Source organism: Abrus precatorius, unplaced genomic scaffold (assembly GCF_003935025.1).
Source record: "Abrus precatorius isolate BTA unplaced genomic scaffold, Abrus_2018 Scaffold7, whole genome shotgun sequence".
Taxonomy (NCBI): domain Eukaryota; kingdom Viridiplantae; phylum Streptophyta; class Magnoliopsida; order Fabales; family Fabaceae; genus Abrus; species Abrus precatorius.
This window is the reverse complement of record NW_020874417.1, coordinates 33,083,940-33,103,123: the sequence shown is the minus strand read 5'-3', so window position 1 is coordinate 33,103,123 and position 19,184 is coordinate 33,083,940. Positions and strand designations below refer to the sequence as shown.

General features: G+C 32.9%; 3 protein-coding genes across 4 annotated transcripts; 1 reads left to right on the top strand and 2 right to left on the bottom strand.

Moving 5' to 3' along the window:
- Nucleotides 1-1,317: 1,317 nt before the first annotated feature.
- On the bottom strand, nucleotides 1,318-3,548 carry LOC113871265 (mediator of RNA polymerase II transcription subunit 31). The gene is made up of 6 exons (XM_027508251.1): nucleotides 3,429-3,548; nucleotides 3,302-3,368; nucleotides 2,842-2,939; nucleotides 2,244-2,340; nucleotides 1,914-1,992; nucleotides 1,318-1,616 (listed from the first exon to the last, which is right to left on the bottom strand). Coding segments are annotated over exons 1-6 (627 nt in total). The 5' UTR covers nucleotides 3,430-3,548; the 3' UTR covers nucleotides 1,318-1,331.
- Nucleotides 3,549-3,573: 25 nt separating this feature from the next.
- LOC113871263 (LRR receptor-like serine/threonine-protein kinase ERL1) lies at nucleotides 3,574-13,400 on the bottom strand. 2 transcript variants are annotated; one of them, XM_027508248.1, is made up of 27 exons: nucleotides 13,174-13,400; nucleotides 11,866-12,004; nucleotides 11,690-11,761; nucleotides 11,510-11,581; nucleotides 11,320-11,391; nucleotides 11,166-11,237; nucleotides 10,912-10,983; nucleotides 10,745-10,816; nucleotides 10,577-10,648; nucleotides 10,423-10,491; nucleotides 10,223-10,294; nucleotides 10,013-10,084; nucleotides 9,862-9,933; nucleotides 9,714-9,785; nucleotides 9,557-9,628; nucleotides 9,386-9,457; nucleotides 9,217-9,288; nucleotides 9,060-9,131; nucleotides 8,896-8,967; nucleotides 8,726-8,797; nucleotides 8,559-8,630; nucleotides 8,388-8,459; nucleotides 8,238-8,311; nucleotides 8,026-8,157; nucleotides 7,602-7,940; nucleotides 7,041-7,408; nucleotides 3,574-6,757 (listed from the first exon to the last, which is right to left on the bottom strand). In XM_027508248.1, the coding sequence occupies exons 1-27, from the start codon at nucleotides 13,307-13,309 to the stop codon at nucleotides 6,404-6,406; spliced, it is 2,979 nt and encodes a 992-aa protein (XP_027364049.1). In that variant the 5' UTR covers nucleotides 13,310-13,400; the 3' UTR covers nucleotides 3,574-6,403. The 2 variants fall into 2 exon arrangements, with proteins under 2 accessions (XP_027364049.1, XP_027364050.1); XM_027508249.1 differs by lacking the exon at nucleotides 11,510-11,581.
- Nucleotides 4,255-5,548, top strand: LOC113871264. The gene is made up of 2 exons (XM_027508250.1): nucleotides 4,255-5,103; nucleotides 5,423-5,548. Exons 1-2 carry the CDS (start codon nucleotides 4,255-4,257, stop codon nucleotides 5,537-5,539), a joined length of 966 nt encoding a protein of 321 aa, XP_027364051.1. The 3' UTR covers nucleotides 5,540-5,548.
- Nucleotides 13,401-19,184: the final 5,784 nt, after the last annotated feature.

The following is a 19,184-nucleotide window of genomic DNA, read 5'->3' as shown; positions in this document are numbered from 1 at the left end:
TTTTTTATTTTTTATTTTTACAAAAAAATATTTTTCTTTCTCTAAAAATTATTTTTTTATTTTTTAAAATTTTTTTAAAAAAATTATCACTAAAAAAACTAACACTTAAAAAAAAGATAAAATTCTATTGTAAAATAGTATTAAAAAATAGGAGAGAGAAAATTCTAAAATAGAGAAATTCAAAATTAACTTTAGAAAATTTTTTAAAAATTCTAAAACTTTCTACTTCTAATTAAACAACTCTCAAATAAGATTAAAATTTTTTTAATTCTTCTTTTTCTCTCATTTCTTCTACTCTTTCCTCTTAAATCTAACTCTCAAAACATATTCTAAATGTAAAAGAAAGAAGAGTCATAAAATGGTGATGCAATGGAGAAAGGTATAGGAAAATTGGTGTAGTAAAATTTGTTACAGAAATTATAATTCCACTGCGTAGAAGCTCGTGGGCATAGAATACTAAAAAAAATTGGGATATACAACAAGATGGGGCCCAGTTATAATACAACTTGGCATACTCTGATATGAACTAATGTAGCGGGTCATGTATACGACAAAGCAATGGAAATACTCATTGAGCTGTTACGGCTCAAAACAAGTGTGGTAAAAAGGTAAATGACGGGTTAAGTAAAAAGGTATAGAATAATTTTACAGAAAGAAAAAGGCGAGAATCCAAAGCATACACTGTCGTAGTTTGCAACATTTGATCAACCATTGGCTTGACTAATACAGCGGTAGAAATTTTTTGACAAGATTAGATCGTATACTCAACACTTTGTTTAGTTTAAAAGAATTTTTTTTAAAAAAGAATTATAAAATAAGAAGATATTTAAGTTGTTTGGTATAAGATTAACGTGGGAAAAAAAGAAGAAAAGTGAAGTTTATTTTTATATCTAATAACATTTATTGTGAAGAGAAAAATTTTACGTGAATTTCACTTTTTTTTTTCCTTTATCATTATTTATTGACTATTTCAAACAATAAAAACAAATTTAGGAACGTATAAGAAGTAATAAGGAGAGATAAATTCAGGCATTGGTAACCATCACAAGCAATTTGTCAATTGTATAATCATTTTACAACTCAATTTCTGCAAAACATAATGAATTTTGACTTAACTGCATGTTGGTTTTCAATCAGAATTGTTTTAGCCCAACTGAAAACTAACTAATATTACAATAACAGTAATAAAGATAACCCATCTGCATAAAAAAATTGTTCTATCGTTATCACTGCTTTCATCTATCAATTGAGAAGGAAAAAATAAACTAGTTACCTAATCCAACCACCTGGCATCGTTTCATAATCAATTTACATGTCATACAATAAAGCATTCACTTTCTCTTCCTTCTATCAACGGCAGGATTCCTCATCTCATTTTTGGCAAGAGCAGAGCCAGGGGGCATACCATACATTGGAGAATGAACTTGAGTAGATGTTGCTGTCACCGCAACACTTGTAGCAGGTACTGGTGGTAGTGCAGACACAACTTGAGTTGAAGCAGGAGCAGGAAGTGCAGGAGCAGCACTAGGTTCAGGAAGTGATCTTGGTAAAATGTGTTTTAGCCGATTGTTCCTATAGTTCTTCCAGAAGTAGAATTGTTGTCTATGCGCCAGTTCCTAAAATACAGCGAGAAATAGTATTTTGGACAATCCATAAGCCACGAGTAAGGCAAAGCAATTCTTCGAAGTTATTTGCTTCAAATAAGTGCAATGCAAGCCATCCGGATTGATCCAGGAATGTCCATAATTTACCAACTAGATTCACAATCTAAAAGTGAAATATGATAGGTATACCAGGGTGGCATTATACCTATCCCCTCACAATAAAATACAACATAAGACTGCAGGTTCCCCATTCCCTACAAAGAGATTGTTCAAATTAAATAGAATGACTTAAATAATACTGCCATTTACCTTATTGTTAGGATGTGCCATTGCATTGCGAAAATTTGCATTCTGAAGCAGTTCAAGAAAATAGAGGCAATGAGGATACCTAGCAATCATAAAAAAATAAATAAATAAGGATAGCAGCAACCCAGCTAGACTTGAGGAAAACATCACTGAAATATAGGAAGAGGCACAAAAATATGCCTGAACCAGTTCATAATCATAGTCACATGACTCACATTGATTTTCAAATCTCATGTATGCCAAGAATTTTAATCCACTTATGCTTATTCAAATAAGTCAGTGCCCTTCAGTAGAACTGTATCACATAATCTGGAATTTGAAGAAAATGCTTACATAATAAATTTAATATATTCAGGTCGTTGCCAATATTGAAGATACTTTAAGTATCCAATGAATGCTTCATCCTCAAAATATCGATTCTGAGCCAGATCTGTTCCAAAGAGTAACAAACATAAGAATAAGGTTAAAAATATAAGTAATTCACACACATAAAAATGACAAGGCATGCCACTTTTAAAAAATATATATTAAAAAAAAAAAAAACTAATTAAGATGAAGATAAGAAATTACAGAGAGTCGGGAGGATAAGGAAGCTTCCTAAAAAAATCAAAACACAAAACAACAAAGATAAAAGAAAACACAAATTGAGCAAGCTGTCAAATCCCTGAACATATCTGTTAGAGAAACCTCCTTAAAAGACCAAGTGCTTTATACTAAATAGAATCCAAATGTCTAATCTTGTCCTAAACAAGCTGTTTCAAAGACTACCAATTACTAGCAACATCCCTTTTTCACTACGTGCATTTCTAATTTTCCAACCAAACAAAATTCATAACCTTTCAAATACATCAAATGAAACAACCAACAGATGCAGCTATTGCTTAGTGAAGCTCAAACTCTCAAAGCGTATAGGTAAAGTGAAAAATCATACAATGGATGTAGGTAGGATTAGCAAGGCACTGAACAAACTCCAATTCAAGCAAAAACCGTTGTCTCCCATCATCTGGATCTTTGTATATGTTCTTTGGCCTGAATAAAATGCAACAACCATTATGCTCAGTTCAACACATCCCACGGAACCCAAAATCACACCTATTTTATATATAAAAGAAGAAATTCATCAAGCCGGGATAAAAAATTAACAGAACAAGAAAAGCCCTAGAAAAAGGGTATGCGCTTCAAACAAACACAACACCAAACCCTTTGTTTCTTATCAATTCTCACCTCCTCATGGTTGCCCACTTAACTTTCAATACATAAAAAACATTTTTTTTGAACCAATGCCAAACACAACCTCAATTTTAAAAATAAAATATCTAGGGCTATGACAGTGTGATGTGAACAAAGCATGGAGGCGGGGGGGGGGGGGTGGAGTGGAAAATTTTGCTTACGATGATGGAGTAGTATCGGTGGAATTCTCGCTTTCGTTTTTGGAGGCCATGGAATTGGTACCCTCCACTACAAAGAACAGCAACAAAACACAGTTTCAAACACGAACGATGGAGGGGTTGGAATTGCTATACGACCCTGCTCACTTTTGAATCAGAAATAGACACAGACATATGAATTTGATGCATGAATCTGGGTGTGGATTAATTTTTATTTTTATTTTTGGGTGTAGGTTAGAGTTTAGAGGCTTTTTTTTATTTTTTTGTTCTGCGTGAGGGATTGGGTTTCAGAGACTGATTCTGAGAGGGAGTGTGGTAGAATCTTCCGTTTACTTAAACGATAACTGTTTGTCACTTGTAATAACCTCGTTCATTATACCTAACACTTCGGTCTAGTGAATACTCTGCTTGCACATTGAGGGCATCAAAAAAGACTTTTTAATTTTTAAATTGAGCTGGATTTAAATTGACATGATACAAGATTATGTTTTTATTATGTTAATATTTAAAGACTCAGATTCGATCAAGTCATTTTAAGTCTGAAAGCTAGGCCCAAACCAGGATAACCTGATGTACAAACAAAATGTAAAAGAAAATAAAACAATAATAATTGTGTTTTCTTGAAAAAAAAATCTAAAAAATTAAATAATCAACCTTTTTTAGTTTCACACAACAAGAATAATTATCAAAGTGTACGTATATGTTTAGGAAAAAATAAACATAAGGTGGAAAAAGATAAAGAAAATACGGAGGACAATAAAAAAAGTATTGAGTTATGGATTCCGAAGTATGCAGAGCAATATTCCAAGTCAACTTGCTCCAAAGGATAAATGGAGGGGCAGGTATGCCTAATCTCTAGGAGAACAAAATGGTACAGTTAACAAAAGTTGGTACTAAACCACTACTTTTCAACTACTATAAAATGCACTAGTGCAAAATCACAAGAGCAATGAAAAATGGATGAAACAAGAAAGAAAAAACACGTTAGAGAACCACCTTCAGTTCCTTTCATCTGGGAAGTAAAGCCAGGCATTCCTAAGAAAGATTGGAAGCCACAGATATCTTCAGTTGACCAGTTCCCTAAAACTCCACTCAAACAAATAGCCTCAGTTCCCTTTGTTTGGGAAGAAAAACCTGGAAAACCCCTTCCTAAATTCTCACATGTATCAGTAGATCATGTGCCTCCAAAACCACACAAAATACTTATTCATGTAGCATCATCTTCAGGATACTCTATTGCATGCAACTATGGCCATGATGATGACAAACATAAAGAAAGCAGCATTGAGAATGTTCACCAGGGTGGAAGCTACAATAATGACAGTGAAAGCATAACTAGCTTGGACTTTGAAGCATTTAGTTTTGATGCTGACGAATCATTCAGCTCAGTTCCCTCATTACTTGCAAATTGTCTTGTGTCATCAACAAAAATTGCAACAGCTATTCCACTGCAGAAAAATTCATTGTGTAAACGTAACAGTGACCATCTCGAAACTCCATCTTCCCCAGCTTCCTCAGAGACAGATAGTAGCACAAGTAGTTATGCAACTGGCAGGTCAAGTCCAATTGGTGCCACTTTCCTTGAATGCCTCTTTCCTTTGTATCCACCTAAGTCTGGCTTCCTTGAAAGGGATGAGCACTTAGAACAGGTGTCTTCAAGTCTGGCTTCCTCGAAAGATTTTGATCATGAAGATTGTGTCAGTGACATGGTTAGGAGGCCACCAACACTTGGAGAGCTAATTATGATGAGTAGAAGAAGCTACGGAAGAAAAGCAGTTCAAATGAAAAAATGGGATCCACCAAAGGTAACAACATCCGACACCCCATTTTTTTCTTTCAATAATAATAATAATAATAATAATAATCAGGACGACGATCAATAAGGAACATTTCTTTACTTTACTACCTGAATATGCATGACTATAAGATTTTAGGACTCCCTCTAAAGTAGGAAATCTGCAATCTTATTTTATCAGGCCATATGGGACAATCTCTGAAATCATGTAATCCCTGTCTATATTGATTCCCTTTCAAGTGCGGTTAAATTGTAATGTGGTTATGATCTTGCAAAAAACTATATTTCAAACCGACTCGTACTCTTTTGCCTCTCAATGAATTGTGCAGAAAATCACAAGAAAGCAAGCTTTTGGATGCTTCTCCAGTGTAACCAGCAGCCATATGATTGAAGCATTGCTGAAGAGAAAGTACTTCCCTAGACTGAAAATGGCCTGGTCAGAGTAATGATGTAGTTGAAAAGAACAAGTACCAAGACTGTTCTCTAGACCATGATGCCCATCTGCCTCCTGAATATGGATTTTCTTTAAATTACTGTCAAGTCTTGTACAATTTATGGGTTTTCTTTGATGAGATTGCTTACATTGTAACATATCTTCAGGTTTTGCCTAAAACATAGCTGTACTACTCATTACTATATATTATAATTAAGACGTTGAACTTTACATATTTCCTTTGTCAGATTTTAATTGTATTAACGACACAAACGAAGAAATTATAAGATATACCTCATCCATAGTATAGAGCAAGAATAATCTACTGAAATGATATTACACTTCATGTTTTAAAAAATAATGAACTAGTACTGCACAAAAATAAAACTTTTTTGCTTTTTCAAACAGTCAAAACTACATTAATTTTGCTTCTTCAATAGAATCAGCACATTTACTATTTCGTAAATTGTACAACTCGTAATATGTAGCCCTTGATAAAGTTATTGTTAAACTAATTTTCAATTTCACAATTCATAGTATAAATAAGGGCACATTGGCTATTTAAGATTATACTTGAAGTAATCGTATCGTATATTTTTTCAGAAAAAAAAAATAGCCAGACCATATTCTACCGTATTACGGTAAAAAGAGTAATCATTCAACAGGTAATAATATTAATAACCAGTGCTGATAAGATATACAGTAGAAACTTGAGCTCCATAATACGTTCTATATCCATGTGGTCCATCCTCTATTCGTTCAAGGCATATAAAGGATGATGTATTGATCACCAAAAAAAAGTACAAAAAACAATTATCTTTTACCGAAACATCACTTTTGTCTGACACGAATCCTAAAGGTACATAGGTACCAGGGGTCAAGTGCTCTTGGATATAACATCTCCAAAACGAACAAACCATTGAGCATTGGATGAATTGTTATCTTGCTGAGGTTGTTGCGCTTCCAATTTTTGTTGTCCCTTCTCAATCACAAAATGAGTATAGTCAAAGTTCTTTGCAGGGGGAGCAAGGATTTTACTCGGAGGTGCAGGAAGTAGTGATACCAGCACCCTGGCTACTTCATGCATGGAAGGCCTCTCAGAAGGGTTCCTTTTCGTGCAAAGCAAAGCAAGCTGAAAGGTCTTCTTCACATGAGCCAGATCAATGCATGTAATGGAGACCTCTGGATCCACAGTCTCCATTACAGTGTTGTTATCTGCCTTTGACAATATCTGAAAATCAATGCTAAAATTAATCGAGATAAAACTTAAAGGCTTATTGTATCAACAAAGCTAAGAGTTTATGCATATATCAGCACTATTTTAACGACTGAGCTCCCCAAGATGACAATACTGTTCATACTAAATGTAACGTAAGCATATCAAAACTACATTATTATGACCCCTGCAAAGGGCTATTAACACAAATAAACAAAATGTATTCCTTTTTACAAAGGGTAACTACGATGACTATGATGAACCAAAAAAAAAGCTTAACTGCATGTAATATACGTACCAATTGATGCAAATTAGACTCGTTGTCCACTGCCCTCTTCCCTGTAAGTAGCTCTAGTAGAACAATGCCGAAGCTATATACATCTGATTTTTCATTCAGCCTAGATGTTCGAGCATACTCTGGGTCAATATAGCCTATAGTTCCAAGAACATAAGTTGATGCATGAGTTCTTGTGGTTGAGATACACTTTGCAGTGCCAAAATCAGAGAGATGAGCCTCAAAGTTCTCATCCAACAGGATATTTGAAGACTTTATGTCCCTGTGAACAATTCGAGGATTGCAGTCATGATGGAGATAAGCAAGTCCCTCAGCTGCTCCTACAGCAATCCTCAAGCGTGTTTCCCAATCAAGTTTTACCTTCAAGGGACCTGTCATACAAGGCAAGGCACAAAAGTTGAAACTGCATTGCAACAATGTGAAGAAATAAACAAACATGCATTTTTCAATCTTGACAAATAAAAATGTCCAAAGCAACACATTTAAATAAACAATTTTAATCCAAATAATCCAAAATCATCCGCCAAAATTAAGATGGAAACATCTTTAATTCAGCAAAATTACCATGAAGAAGATCCCAGAGTGAGCCATTTGCCATATAATCATAGAAAAGGAGGTTTCCATAGGGAGTGAGGGCATATCCATGCAAGGTGACAAGGTTTCTGTGTCTAATGCTGCCAATTGTTTCAAGTTCAGTCTCGAATTCCCTTAAATTGTGCGGATGCTGGTTGTACAATCGCTTAATTGCAATAGGTCGTGAACTCTTCAAAACACATTTGTATACAGTACTAGAGGCACCATACCCTATGATATATTTTTCATTGAGATTCTCAGTACTTCTCATTATATCATCCAAGGTGTGGATAGCCATATCCATATGAAGAATAACAAGTTTAGGAGGCCCTGAAAAGAAGCACAAAGTAACAAATCAATAAGAATTCAGGCTAACACTAAAATACTATAACATGAACGCTAGCAATCAACGTGCCTTGCCCAGTTAGGCTAGATCCTTTAACCAGTTGCTTCGATTGGCTGGATTTATAGAAAGCAACAATTACCATTGCCAACAACATCATGATACCCAGTGTGAGACATACAACAGCAACTCTTGAGAATATCTCTGAAAAATAAAACATCCAAATCAAGACCTCATTATATTTAAAAAACTCATCCTGTCAAGGCATTAAAATTGAATCACACCTCTTGATTTTGGTACGTAAGGACGACAAATTGATCCTACCCAGTTTCCACATAATAAAGGATTTCCGATGAAGCTGCAAAATGAAACATTTGGATCATTGACACATAAAAGACAGAAAACTACAAAAATACTAGGTTTCACAGAAATACCTGTCAGCTGAAAACCGAGAGAAGTTCCTCATTGAAGGAATTGCACCAGAAAGATTATTATACGAAAAGTTTCTAAAACACAAAAAAACAGAGAAAACAAAAAATCAGAGAATTCAACTTAGGGGTAAAACAAGCACATGAAGGTACAGGCTGGCTGGCAGGCACACTCACACGGAAGTAAGACTGAAACAGTTAGTCAGCTGATCAGGAATCTTCCCCTGCAAATCATTGCTGTTCATAATCCTATCACAAGTTCAAGGTAAAACAAATTAATGACCAAGTTATCCAGTAATTAATCAGCACTTCATGAGGCACAAAATATTTACAGTAAAACATACAGAGAAACAAGATTCTGCAGCTGTCCAATTTCTGAAGGTATGCTACCAGACAAGTTGTTGAATGACAAATCACTGGAAAAAGAATAAATTGAGCCTCAATGAAATCACAAATACAGATAACCTAATAAGAGATTGAATTTTCATCATCAGAAAAGGTCCAGCAAACCTACATTAATTGAATGCTTCTGAGATTCCCAAATTGGGCAGGTAAGGGCCCATCAAGGTGATTATAACTCAAGTTTCTGAAATTATGAAATGAAAATTTCACTCAACTGGGGCAATAGGGGACCCATTTATAGTATGATCACATGTTTTATTACAATTTAAATCTTACAGGGTCAGGAGATGCTCAAGATAACCAACAGATGCTGGTACATGCCCTGAAAAATTATTGCTTGACAAATCCCTAAAACAAAGTACAAAATAAACTGATCAATATTTGCCATACAATGAAAGTAAGCAGGTCACAATTCTTTGTCCAAATAACTTACAGTGTATCAAGATTAATGATATGCCCCAACTCAACTGGAATGTTCCCCTTAAAATTGTTTGTAGATAGATTTCTGGGTATCAAAAAATTTTACAATGGGATTTACTAAAAAGAGAAATGACCTACAACCAAAATAATATAAACACTACAAACAGTTTACAATAACATACAAGTACGTCAAACTCTCCAGGCTGCGGAAACTCAATGGAATGGATCCACTTAAACGATTACCATGCACATTACTGCAAAAATAAAAAAGGCAAATAAATGAAAAGATAACCCATGCTTGGGTATTGAAAATTACAAATATCCCAAGTATAAATAATGCTGGGAAATATTACAACTGATTTAAGGCAGTGCAGGAGCTGATGTTATGCGGAATTGATCCATCAAGAAGATTATTTGCCAGGTTCCTAAACAATATTTAACAAATCAGCTTTACACCACAGACATCAACAACTGTTAAAGGACGATGCAACAAAAGAAAATAAAACTCACAATTCAAAAAGATGTTCAAGCTTCCCTATTTCATCTGGAATTTTACCCACTAATTGATTGTCATTCAATTGCCTGGAAAAATTATAATCATTACTTACATACACCAGAAATTAATAAAATGATGAAAGGTTATTATTGATCAACTCACAAATAGCTAAGCTTGGACATATTGCCAAGTTCTGGAGGAATGGCACCAGAAAGCTTGTTTCCATGAAGGTACCTGAATAATTGCACAGCTCAAGCAATAACCAATATAACTAAAAGGAGTTTTAGTCGTGTGACCTGTAAGGTACACTCACAGTTTGCCAGTAAAAGTCAGATTGCCAAGTATTGGAGGAATTGATCCCTCTAATTCGTTTTCGCTCAGATCCCTACACAACAATGCCAAAATACAAGAAAACCCACATTTCAATTACCAGCGCACAATAAACAGAAAACTGAATTGGATCATCCGGCCATTACTTTGCAAGCATAAAAGCTATACTGACAGAAAGATTAAGTATGCTTACAATATTGCAAGGGCTTGCATTAAACCAATGACTTCTGGAATCTTCCCAGTTAACCTATTTCCTTGAAGTGACCTACGCAGAAAATGCAATGATAATGATCATCATTGTCTATAAAGAAAATAAACATCATAAAAAATGCAATGCGAGATATTCACAACATCGTTATCATTAGAATAACAAATCCACACCAAAGTACTCACAAAGTAGCCACTTGCAGAAATCCAATATTGTAGGGAATCTCCCCAGAAATCTGATTATATGATATGTCCCTGAACTCGATGAAATGATAGAGTGATGACGAAGCCAAAAAATATTGGAAACGAGATATTAAACACACCAGATATTAAAACTTACAAGATTTCAAAACTTGAACAGTTCCCAATGCTGTCAGGTATAGTACCAGTCAGATTATTGCCCCTCACATCACTGAGAACCCGTGGAAAACAAAAAGATCAAAAAAGATTTAAGGCAACAAGAAAAAACAGAAGAAAGACCACGAAGTGGCTGGGTTTGATTACTCACAAATACCACAAACCAGTTAATTGACAGATATCAGGGGACAAAGTTCCAGTCAACAAGTTCCCTCGCAACCCACTGCACAAATGTGCAATCACAATAAACTTTTTTCCAGAATAATTCAGAAACATCCTGGTACAGACGAAAATAACAGATAAAAAGATGAAACCTACAGATACTGCAAGACTTCATTCCAATAGAGAAGCCTTGGTATCTCCCCAGTGAGCTTATTTCTAGCAAGATCCCTGCAAACATGACAGAACAATTATCAAAACAAATTTATGGGCAGTTCATGCTGGGAGGCATGAAAAACAAATAGAAGTGTAATAAAAAACTACCATTTCCATCGCATGAGAATACGTCTGAGTTTGAAATACAAGGCCACAACCACTGAAATTCAAACCACGATAAAAAGAACAGAACTTACAGAGTCTTCAGGTTTGGAATTTGGGTTAAAGTTGAAGGAATTGGACCAGTCAATTGATTACTCTTTAAATTCCTGCATTCACCAATTCGACTCAGAACTCATCCACTAAGAACAGCACGACATATTGAATTCCTTATTCTGCTTTCAAACTTACAAAAACTCGAGTTGCTTTAACTTTGATATGGAAAAAGATATATCCCCATATAGCTGATTGTCAGACAAATCCCTTCAATTCCACCAAAAAGCAAGTGATAAGCACTAATGTCATAGAGCAAAAGCCATTCACATTAAGACAAAATCAACACGCAAATAAGTAGTAATACAAAAAAAAACGAAAGTCCTACAGATGAACAAGTGCTGCACAGTTTCCAATTTCATCTGGGATTTGACCAGTTAGCTTGTTCCCCTGCAAGTCTCTGTGATTGCGAAAAAAACATACTTTTCAGGTACAAATTCAAGTTAACACATAATTACGTGACACAAGATTTTAAGAGATGCAACCATATCCGCCGAAACAAACATACATAGATTGCAAGTTTCCCAAGTCACCAATGGCCGGCGATATTTCCCCACCAAGGTTCAAGCTGGACAGATTCCTTCAGAAAAAGGGGGAAAATTACTTGAGCAATTATCAGAAAAATGTGGCTAATGAGAGATTAACACAAATATAGAAAAGTGTCTTAAAGCATAGAAAACGCACAGAGATACCACGGTAAGGCTGACATTATCACAGAAAACTCCACGCCAAGAGCAAAAGTCGTCATTGTGCACGTCATCCCAGTCAAGGAGTACGTCCGCCATATTGATGAAGGAAGCCTTCATCACCATTAATGCTTGTCCTGTGCATTTTCAAGGGCATTCAAGTTTCAAGCACACTATATAACCTCACTGACGTATGAATTTATCATTATTAATCCATTATGAAGTTCTACTATTTATGCTTAGGATGCATACAAAAGCACATCATACCACAATTGAAAAAGTATATACTTTTGGGCAAATGAACACTCTAGTATAGAAATACTTTCGAAAAGCCAAGGCAATTAATTTGCCGTAAAGTAATCATAAATAAAATCATTCCTCTGAAAAAAATATATGGGAAATAAATCCAAAAACAATACACTATGAAATAGAAAGATTAGGATAAACTTGATATAATAATAATAATAATAAGTATTATGATAAGAACAAAAATAACAACATAGGCATATAAAATTACGAAAATGGGAAGCCACATAAATAAAAAATATAAATTATGGGAATACGCCGAACAAGAAGAATAACGGTCAAATTTACATAAATCAACTTACACTTATCAAATTAAATATTGCTTAAACCTCACTTAATACATACATAATATAATGTAATCATAATATATGATAAGATTATCTTATGGAGCATATTCCTGTTACAATGATCACATCGAAACAACCACACTAAGCGGCCACAAAATTGAACGACTATAAAATGGGAACCTGAAGACGGCGGTGAATCTCTCCAAAAGGAGGACAAGAGCATTGCTCGATTCTGATTCACGGTGTCTTAACATAACAGGTTTATTTCTTTCTGCGAACAGAAAAGAGCTTTTCCTCGAGGAATGTTTCACCAAATCCAACAACGAAAATATCTACTTAGCCCCCGACAAAATCATCAGAAAACCGAGTGCCAAAAAAAAAAGTACACAAAGAAAATGTAAAAAAAGCTTCACTTCACTTTGCTGTGCAAAAACATCTAAAAAAAGCATCTTAAAGTCCTTTAGAGAGCACAAACGGGGGGGGGGGGGGGGGGGGAAACAAACGGAAACAAAGCTAAATTTTGAGATGCATTTACAGTACCAAACCACAAACAAGTGAGAGAAAGCTACTCAGATGCAGAAAAAACGAGAACAGAATAGATGCAACACAAAATTTTGATGGTGCAGTAAAAGAAGAAAACGAAAAGGACTAAAGGGGTTAGTCAAAATGACAATGCCCACACACAGAGACATACACACGACGCAAAAGCATACCTTCTTCACTGAATGGCGAGGCAAGTGGAGAGAGGAGGAAAAGCAGGAGCAGAAGAGGAACCATGATAGAGCTGAACTTGCTGCGATGGTTAGCTGCATTAGCATAGAACAACAGCACCAAGCCATCATCTTCCATTGCTTTTTCTTCCCACAACACTCGGTAGAAAAAAAGACCAACTATAAGAAAATGTGGTGATTACAATAACATTGTTTGTTTGTTGTTGTTGTTCTTGTTGTGCGCAGAGAGAGAGAGAGAGAGAGCAGGCGTTTGGCGTGAACTGTAAGGGAGACACTGAAGGCAGTGTAATGAAGAGAGAGAATGGGAAACGGCGGTGAAGCGACGTTAGTTGAGCTGACTATCACTGTATATATGGTGGTAGCCGCCGTCATTCGTACTTGCCGTTTCCCAGTATATTTGACAGCTATAGGCTTTAGCTCTTTCCACACGCGCCTGTCCCTGCGTGCACTATAACCTCTTTCTGTTTTCACATTCATGACTGTGATAAAAGGTTAACTCTAGCTACGCGCTCAAAGAGCTGCTGAGACCTCGTTCGAACAATCGTGGAGCATGGAGCGCGTGTTTGTGGCGCGTGTTAGATTAAGATATAAGAACTATAAGATTCCCAAAATGAAAATTACTAAAGCTGTAGTGAATCCAATAAAAACAGTTGACAGTTTACGAGAAAATGTAAATCTGAATGTTTAAGATGAATTTTATACACGTAAAAATTTATTATTTTTAATTAAAAAATATCACTATTAAAATTAAAAAACTTTAATAATTTAATATCAATTATGAAAAAAATTTAAAATATATAGAAGAACACACCATAACAATTTATGAATAATAGTTTTTATTAAAAATTACAACATATTCAAAATTAACACATTTACATACATTAAAAAATTATAATAATATAATATTTTTCATAAAAATCTGACATTTTAAGTTGTTTAAAATTAACTTAAGAGTTAATAATTAAGCTATTTTATTTAATGGGGTAAATAAAAAGATATTTATATGCAACTTTTACATCAATTATTTTTTAAAATGAACAAAATATGAATATAAACATACGTCATTTAAAAATGCTCAATCCGTTCTTGTTATATTGTGCTTTCATTTTTTAAGATAATTAAACCTTAAATCTTTGTAGAGAAAATGAATATTTTTTACTTAAATAAAAACATTACTATTATTAATTTGCATTCATCTAAACAAACTATGAAAGGGTTCAATATAATTTACAAAATAACTGTCAAAAAATAATGTGTATATATATATATTAAATACAATATCATTTTCAAAAAGGTTTTGTCCTTATTTGCCAGGCCATTTTTGGCCATTGAGGTTTTATTTATTTTTTTCATAAAAAGAAAAAAAGGAAGAAGAAGAGTTTGTGGATGTTTGTCGTTATATGAAAACCAATGCATTGTGAGAGCGTCTATAAGTTCCAATCCATTAATGAATATTAATATTATACCTTTATCAAAGATGAAAAAACTTTATAAAATGCATGATGTGAGGAATGGCGTGTGGTTATTGCGTTGATGCAGATGCTACAGTTGTGCATGGCTTCCTAGCTCTTCCTATGCAAACCATATATCAGAATCAGGGATGAAAACTAACAGGCGTGGGCCCACTTTTCTATCCACAATTTTGCCAATCCCAAAATATTTAAATACAGTAAAATGAAGAGGAACTTTTTTTCATTACTATTTTTAAACTTTACTATTCTATACGATCATCGCCCTTGTTAAAATGAAATCATTTAATTGGTATCAAATAATTATAGATAAAAAAAGTATTTTATCCTAGAACATTATTAGGTTAGTTCTACTTACTACCCTCTTACATAATATAATGTAAAAAGTGAGAAAAGATTTACTCAAGAGTGTAGGTACAAAAATAATAAATTTTATTAATTCATCTATTAGTTTAAGTGTTTTTATCCAGCATATCAATTTTATAATATTTTAAAAATTATCTGATACTTTGTGATATCGACTATTAAAATAATGCATTACAACAAACTATATATACAGTTTACGCTTAAATTTAGCATACAGTACAACAATAAAATACTACATAAAGACTAGGTATTTAGAAAAACTGAAAAAGATGTGTGTGTATCTTTGAGAGGACAAACGGTGTTTGGCTTTGGCATGGATTTGGATAGTGGGGTGGGGTTAGACCTTGTTTATTGGGTGAATGAATAATGATAATGAATGCGAAGGCACGAGGAAGTGGAGCTAGACAGTGGCATTACATTGTAGCCATAAGAAAATAAAAAGGAAAAAGCTTTTGAGCGTAATAAAAGGAAGAGAAGGAGATATAAAAATACTAGTAAGTAAAAAGGAGGCAAAAGGATAATTACCAAACGAAGAGAAGACAGTTGTAATTGAAAAGGAATAGGACGCAGCTTTATACGATGCAAAATGCAAACATGTGTTATTGCTGAACTGCGGAAAGCTGCTATTGCTATTACTATATGGCAGATTCATAATCCCTTCAACTTCGTCTTCAAACACCCACTGCGCTTTCACAGACATTGTTGTTCTGCGTTGTTTGCCATCCACCGACAACACAATTATACTGTGCTTTGTTTCAATACGGTTATTTCTAAAACATTAATATAAATTTATAAACACTCCAAACTAAATCCAAACACACTGTAAAATAGCTTCTCAACTTAATTCCACTGTAAACCTTCAACTTGCCTGCATCTTTCCTCCGTGTTCAATTAATTTTACTTGTTCTTTAGACTCATTTTAATTTTCATATTTTCACCAATCAAGTAATTTTTTTGCTTTATTGCGTTGAAGACAAAATCGTATACGTGGCAAGATCACAATGGGAGTGCATCAGGCCTGTGATAATCTATGAATAGCATCAGAGTAGTACTGTCCGTAGAGGCAGAGGCAGTGCTTCAGACCTCAGAGGGAGATTCGGCCGGCACCAAATCCGCCGGTACTCCGCCGTCAGCAGCGTACGGCTGGCCGGCGTGACTCCGTAACGTGGGCCCCGCTCAACCTCAAACAAACTTACATTTTTTTTTAATAGAAAATAAAATAGGCTTGATAATTATAGATCTAATTCTTTGAGTAACAGTTTGACATTAGAGGAATGTTTGTGGATAGTTTAAATAATAAAATTTACATTTTTATACTATTAATATTCAATAATATATTGTAATTTTCAATTTGCCTAAAAATATATAATAAATAATAAATTTTGTTAAAAAATATAATATTTCATGACATAAATATATCAAAAAATTTGAATTTTAAGTTCTATTTATAATAATTAGTAATGTTTTGATCTTAATAATAATAATAATTTACTTTTTAATTATTATTTTTAGTTGTTTATTTATTTTCAAGATCGAATTTAATATAATTTTAATACAAAATTAATATTATTTTTGTTATATGTTTAAAAAAAATTAGATTTATATTGAAATTTGATAAATTGTATTTGTAAGAAATAAATAAATAAAAACTGGCCTCTGAACAGTGCAGATAATGATTCAGTGAGATTTATAAAGCCATCGACTTTTTCCAGCATGTTGCTGCGACATGGTTTAATAAGGGTTCAATTTCCTAGAAAAGTTCGTTAGTCATGTACTCTTCAACAAAACATGATATGGGTCTTCAAAAATAAAACAACAAAATAAGACATAATATGAAAATGTGAAGGAATTTCTAATACATTAAATATTTAAAGATGATTAAAATCTTAATTATGAAAAGGCAATTTGAACTTTAAATATTTTATTTACAAACCATTTTAGAAAAAAAAGTCTTGAGATACTCTCTACTAAAATTCTAGAGTTTTGTTTTCTTTTAAAAAGTTTTTTTAATTTATGAAACATTATAAATAAAAATTAGTAAATAACTAAATAATAATTTTTAATAAATTTGTACCTTTCAATAACGTTAATGCATTAGATTATACAAAGTCTTAAAATTTTTAGTTGTATAAATTTATTATATATAAATTCTCATTGTATTTGACGTTACATAAATTTTAAAAGATTGTTAAAACTATTATCATTTTGAACAAGTAAGATCCGTTTATTTTTCTGACGAACCCTTAAATGATTGATTGAAAATGATTTTAATTGATAAAATGACAAAACAAAGTGTTTTTATTGATATTTTTTACATCAATTAATATTTTTCTAATATAAATGTATCAGTTTTAAAAGATAAATATTATTAGAATGAATGGAATATAATAAATTTCTATAACAATTATTTTTTTTCGTTCAAAATTTTTAATGTGTTCAAAACTGGCATTTAAAAAATAAAAAATAATATTTTTTAAAATTATTATATTTAATACTATTCATGAATTTGTAGGGTGTGATTTTGTGTTAATAATAATTAATAATTAATATATATGTGTGTATTGATGAGTATATAAGAATAAGATAAATTTTTACTAAATGAAAATGTTTAAAAAAATAAAAAATAAAAGAGTAAATCAGAAACAGGCGTCACAGGATAATAAATGTTTAGAATACAACAAAATTTGAATAATTTATATTTGGTAACATGTACAATAACTTTTAGAATACACCCAAAATCATCGTCGTTTGGGGGAACCAGCACTCAGCAACACGATGCTCATCAAATCAAATAATTGTTCGTCCTCTCATGTGTGTGCATCTGGTATATTGAGTCTCGACCACAATGGTGGAACATGCGTCTCTATCTCCTTTACTAAAACAATACCAAATTCCAACTACAATGTGTTTTTACGCAGCAAAAACAGATCAAAAACTTTTGTTGCTTTCTACCTAAAAAAATGGAATTCAGATAAAGGAAAGTGTCCCCACAAAAATAATTCATGGACATTGAAGTACAAGAAGCCTACGGGTTACTCAGATAAAATATTATAAATTTTGTGATTTTAACCTACACAGTATTATTATTAATTTTTAATAATCTTTATAAAAGTCATATCTAATAAAACTCGTTTCAAAATACCGAAACTCTTTAGAAGTGACTTTAGGATTGAAAGGAATAGTTTTTCACCGCTCTCTCGACTTCTAATGCCGTTGGACCTAAATTCTAGTTTAAGTCTTATCTTCTTTTACTTTGACTACGAAACGCGTGTAAAACATGTTTATATTATTTTTAATTAATTAATAATATATAAATATTTATATTCAAGTATTAAAATTAAAATTTAAATAATCCTTAAATTTTAAAAGATGGACTAATAATGATATTTTTTTCGGTAACACACATTTTAAAAAATCAAAATAAAAATACACTTTTTTGTTTCTGGATGGCAATTGCGAATCTCTTTTCAAGATGTTATTACACTTCATTTGTCATTTACTTTTTCGTATTCACCTGCAAAAATCTCACAGCAGATCCACCTCAATGATCATTTCGCAAGTAATTACAAAATGTAATAATTCCAAGTTGAGTGATATCAACTGTTTAAAGAAATTATATGATCAGGAGATTAAATATCATTCTCAAAATTTCGCCTAATATACATAATTGGAGCCTGCGAGTCACCCTGTCTTATAAACAAGTTTTATAAATTCTATGCAATTTAAAATATGTAAAAATCCAAACAACATACATGTACATTCGAATGAAATTTGATTTCACAAGCTGATTCAAATGTGACAACCACATTCAATAAATAATCATTAAAGTCTGCACTTATAATTATTGTCAAATAAATGTTTACTTTATTTTTATGAACCGGAAAAGTAAAAGCAAACATTTATTAGTCAATAATAATTGTAATAATGTTAAAGGTAGTAGCCCAATAACTTGTTAAGTAGGACATTAAGAACATCCCTTTTCAAAAATAGTAGCTAACTAGTCAAACAAAAAGGTCTTACAAAGGAAGCAGTGAAGGACAAGTAGTAGCAGAGTAAGTTGTGGTTGGATTAAATTAAAAGATGGAATTATGTAGAGTTATAAAGTAAATAGTATTTGCATGTCAGTCATTATTTCATAATTTGAAGAAAGAGAAACAG